This window comes from Aspergillus glaucus (genome assembly GCF_001890805.1).
Source record: "Aspergillus glaucus CBS 516.65 unplaced genomic scaffold ASPGLscaffold_4, whole genome shotgun sequence".
NCBI lineage: Eukaryota > Fungi > Ascomycota > Eurotiomycetes > Eurotiales > Aspergillaceae > Aspergillus > Aspergillus glaucus.
This window is the reverse complement of record NW_019170456.1, coordinates 996,317-1,001,429: the sequence shown is the minus strand read 5'-3', so window position 1 is coordinate 1,001,429 and position 5,113 is coordinate 996,317. Positions and strand designations below refer to the sequence as shown.

At 38.5% G+C, this 5,113-nt stretch overlaps 1 protein-coding gene across 1 annotated transcript; it reads right to left on the bottom strand.

The window, feature by feature from the left end:
* Window positions 1-3,186: 3,186 nt before the first annotated feature.
* On the bottom strand, window positions 3,187-4,138 carry ASPGLDRAFT_1153176 (uncharacterized protein). The gene is made up of 2 exons (XM_022539679.1): window positions 3,766-4,138; window positions 3,187-3,707 (listed from the first exon to the last, which is right to left on the bottom strand). Exons 1-2 carry the CDS (start codon window positions 3,879-3,881, stop codon window positions 3,359-3,361), a joined length of 465 nt encoding a protein of 154 aa, XP_022403954.1. The 5' UTR covers window positions 3,882-4,138; the 3' UTR covers window positions 3,187-3,358.
* Window positions 4,139-5,113: the final 975 nt, after the last annotated feature.

The following is a 5,113-nucleotide window of genomic DNA, read 5'->3' as shown; positions in this document are numbered from 1 at the left end:
CATTCAAGTCACCAAACTGCAGAGTTTGATGATTTCTGCAAAGAGAATGCAATCATCTGTCTTTGTATGCCTCCACATACATCTCATCTCCTTCAGCCACTTGATATTGGTGTTTTTGGGCCGCTTAAACGCGCATATGGAAAACTAGTTGAGGGGATGATGGTTGCTGGAAATAACCACATTGATAGAGGATTTTCTGCATCTATATCCTCCTGCACGTGACCAGGTCTTTACTGGAAAGAATATATGCAATGGCTTTGCAGGTGCTGGTCTTAAGCCACTTGATAAAGTCTGGGTTCTTAAAAATATTACTTTTCAACTTCGTACGCTGACACCCCCACCCCTTATTGAAGTTGAAGGGTCAGTTTCCTCTGCTTTTCAAACACCTCAGAATCCTCGTCAAATTGATCAAAGGTTCGAAGCCTACAGAGAAGTCTTTAAAAAGAAAAGAATGCTTTCTAGCAGTCCAGTCTCTCATATTCAACATCTATCTTGAAAAGGCAGCGCAGATGGCAATGAATATAAACATTCTTCTTCATCAAGAAATCAGGACTCTACGCACTGAAAATGAGTGCAAAAAGAAGAAAGCAAGGAAGCAAGGTTCTATTGGAGGTGGCCTCTTCATATCTGTACAGGAAGATCGTGAGCGCATTCAGCAGCTGGATACACAGCTTAATGAGCAGGTTGATGAGCCTATATCTGTAACTCATTGGCGCGCTCCACCACGCTGCAGTGGCTGTGGAACTATTGGACATACCATAATAAGTTGCTCTAGTAAATAACTATTCATTTCATCTTTTAAATAGACTTATTTAATGACGTTGGTGGTTGAAAAGCTTCAAAAATCATGTTGGTTGCGGCAAAGGTGTGCAAATTGGCCGTGGATTACATTACTAATAGTGAAAAGACTATCAGTACTATGAATAACCACACTTATAATGGAATGAAGTTAAAGTTGACTCAATGCCTGTGAGAGAGGAAATCAACAATGGTCTAATTATAGCTGGTCTAATGAATCTAATAATATCTTATAATGGACCTTTGTCCCCTGCTTCTCTGCCACTAGAAAGATTGTAAATTCTATGTCTCAGACCTTAAATATAACATCCCCTAATAAAGACAAATCCTGTAACTATTAGAGTAGAAAAATAGCCTTGTATTAATCCCTTTTATAAGAAATAAGATTGTTATCACTTATAGATATCTTTATTTTAATAGTACAAGATTTTTCTAAGAGGCTAGATAAATAGATTAATTAGCTTGTACAAAAAGGACTTTGCTTGTCTATCTATAAAAGATAATAATTTTAAGATCTCTGTTATCTCTAATAAATTAATACCCCTTTCATGCCAATTAAAGAGCCCTCTTTTAATAAATATATTAGAGTTTTTGCTTGTTGTCTACTAGAGATATATAGATGAATTATGAAAATGTTGTAGAGCTAAGTGACCTAATAAACTAGTAGGGCTATTAAATTATTTGCTCCCTAAAGAATGATTGTTTATTAGAGCAAGCTAAATGGAGTCTGAATAGCTGTTTTATCCTAATTTCCTTTATAAGAAACTATCCATTTTAATAAGATCCATATTTAAGGACTTCAACCCTTATTCAATCCCAGAAGATCTAAAGAACAGTATTGAATAAAGTTCTTAGAGCATTAAACCTTAGAATTTGCCAGATCTTATGATCTCTCATTCTTATCCTTTATAACAGGGTCACTTCCAGATAAACTTAACATTAGTATTTCTAGTCTTAAGTAACGTAATCTATCACCGAGAGGCGCGGTCGGCGGCCCCTGAATTTGTATACTACCACCACCACTTTTCAATCCTACTTTTCATCAGATTATCCATCATGAATGAGCTTTCTAAAGAAGAACTGCCTGTGCACAAGCATTTGATGTGCCATCAAGAACCTTAATGAAACGCCTGAATGGAGTCTGCTCCCGCAAAGAATCCACTGCAAATGGCCGGAAATTATCAGAAATTGAAGACTCTATCTAGATGGATTCTAGATATGTATCAGCATGGCCTACCTCTTCAAATATCAAATGTCTGCTATCTTGCCCAATTACTGCTATCTGCACGGCTGAAATCCCCCGAGAAAGCCACCATTGGTGAGCTATGGGTTAACCGGTTTATTCAACGCCGTCCTGAGCTCAAATCTAAATATACCCGCAAATATGACTATCAGCGTGCCAAATGTGAGGGTCCTGAGTTGTTCAAGAGACCATCCAAAGATATGGCATTCTGGAGCAGGATATATACAATATGAATGAATCTGGTTTTCAAATGGGAGTGGCATCAACTGCAAAGGTTATCTGTGGCTTGGAGACTAGAGATAGCCATGCCAAATCCATCCAGCCTGGAAATTGTGAGTGGATTACTATAATAATCACCATAAATGCCTTTGGATCTGCTCTACCTCTGCAGATTATCCTGGCCAGGAAAAACCATTTACTTAACTACAGTAGTCCTGCTAATAAAGAACTTAATAAAACTGAATTACAGCAGAGGGAATGTTAAAAAAAAAAGATTATTATACTAATCTGATCTCTGATATTAGAACAAAGTTTAATAACATTCTACACTCTTAAATTGTCAATTTCCCTTATGCTAAATGCCAAATACAGAGATATACAGAGCAGCAGATAATTATTAAGACTAATTTAATATTAAAAGAAAATGAGCTACTTCTTGAAATAATCTATAAGCAAGGAGTATTAACATAATCTATCACTGAGAGGTGCATATCACTGAAAGGTGCAGTCAGCAGCAGTGCATACTAATTACTTCATACATCTACATAGTATCCTCTCCATGTTATAAAGCATACCAAATCTATTAAATCTATTACTATCTAAAGAGGGCATTTTAATCTATTATGGCCCTCTTGGCTGCAATTACTACACTGTACAGGCTGCTGTGATCTTGATGATGGCTCTTCTTGCACCTCTCTTTGTCTCAATCTTTGCAGCCCCTCATCACCAGTTATGCTCCCTCCATCTTGAATAAAGGCTCATGTCATCTTCTTCTCTTTCTGATGCTTATTTGAGGTGCAAAGCTGATGGAGTTCTTGTTTTAATAGAACAGCATTCTGCATTGCAACTTCTGTGCTCTTCATGAACTTTTCAAGCATCTGGTCTGCAACAACTGAAGATAGGGATTGATTTTAAAGGTCTTCATCTCTTGAAGCCATTCAAATCCCAAATTATCATTTTTCCAGCCATTATCACTCATGCTGATTTTGTATTCCTTTGGAATAGCTGAATACCACTGAGATTGATGCTTTTTCCCGGCCAAAATAATCTGCGGGGGTAGAACAGATCCAGAGGCATTTATGGTGATTATTATAGTAATCAACTCATGATTTCCAGGCTGGATAGATTTGGCATGGGCATATATAAAGGAATAATATTCATTTCAGTACAAAATCTGTTGAATTCTGCAGTGGCATGGCTGCTATGGCCATCCAAAATCAGCATGCAATATCTCCATTCACGATTCCCAGGCTGTAAGGCTTTGGCATTGCTTGCCTGAGTCTCTGAACCACATATAACTTTGGCTGTGGATGTCATGCCCATCCGAAATCCGGTTTCATCCATATTGTAGATATCTTGCTCAAGAATTCCATATTTTTCAATAGCATCACGGAAGTGCTTATACTGGGTACCCCATAATAAGCTCTGGATCTTCACATTTGGCATGCTGGTAGTCATATTTTCGGCTGTATTTAGAGGAGAGTTCATCATGGCGTTGAATATACTGAGTCACCCAACACTCGCCCACATAGGCAGTCTGGGAGGATAGCCGTGCAGACAGTAATAACTGTGCCAAATAGCGTACAGTGGAGATTTGTAGAGGTAGGCCATGCTGGCCCATATCAATAATCCATTATGAGAATGTCTTTTCTTCAGTAGGTGTCAATTTTCAGTGATATGGCAACTGATTCCTTGCAGCATGTGGTTCCTTTGACTTGAGACTTAAAGGTAGAGAGAGGCACATCATATGCCTTTGCTGCTGCATTTCCTGATGGAAAAAGGCCTTTTTTAAATGCTTCTAGAGCTAGTTTCATGTGATCTTCTTTTGAATTATCAGCCATGGTTGTGTTTGTGGATAAATTGCAAATATGGATGGTAGGTGGTCGTGGATGTGGCCAGCTGGCCAGGTCGGTGATTTGGCCAGGTCGGTGATCAATTACATTAGTTTAAGCTATTAACTAATCAGCTTTTTCAGATATTATTAATATTACACTTGTTAACTAATGTAATCAACCCCTGAGCAATGAATTCTCACCACAACTACCAGGGTTTTGATGTTTTTTCAACCACCAACGCCATTAGATTCAACTATATAAAGATGAAAAAAATAGTTATTTACTAGGACAGCTCCTTATAGTATGTCCAATAGTCCTGCAGCCACTGCAGCATGGTGGAGCACACTGGTGAGGCATAGATGCCTGCTCCTCAATCTAGTCCTCAGCCTGCACATCAAGCTGCTGAATGCAATCTAGACCTTCCTGTACAGATAAGATAATATCATTTCCTAATACAGCATGTCTCCTTGCCTTCTAAGTTTTCTACTCATTCTCAGCCTGTAGAACCTTAAATTCCTTGAAGAAGAAGATTTGTATTCATTGCCATCTATGCAGCCCTTTCAAGATGTTGAATATGAGAGACTGGGCTGCTAGAAAGTGATATTTTCTTTTGAAGGCTTCTCTGTAAGCTTTGGACCTTGTGATCAAGCTGACAAATATTCTGAGGTGTTTGAAAAGCAGAGATTGTGCCTTCAACTTCAATAAGAGGTGGTGTTGGTGTATGAAGTTAAAAGGTGATTTTCTCAAGAACCTGGTCTTGATCAAGTCACAAGTGGTTTAAGACCAGCTCCTGCAAAGCCACTGCATATATTCTTTTAAGTAAAGACTGCTTTGCATGCAGGGGGATATAAATGCAAGTCCTCCTTATCAATGTAGTTGTTTCCAGCAACCATCATCCCCTCAACCAATTTTCCATATGCACATTTGAGTGGTCCAAAAACACCAACATCCAGTGGTTGAAGGAGATGAGATGTATGTGGAGGCATACAGAGACAGATGATTGCATTCTCCTTGCAGA

Bases quoted from the DNA above. Each gene is read 5' to 3' on its own strand.
- ASPGLDRAFT_1153176 (XM_022539679.1), bottom strand. From the start codon at position 3,881: ATGGGCCAGCATGGCCTACCTCTACAAATCTCCACTGTACGCTATTTG. The intron at 3,708-3,765 runs GTATATTCAACG...TATGACTACCAG, and splicing joins GGCGAGTGTTGGGTGACTCA to CATGCCAAATGTGAAGATCC.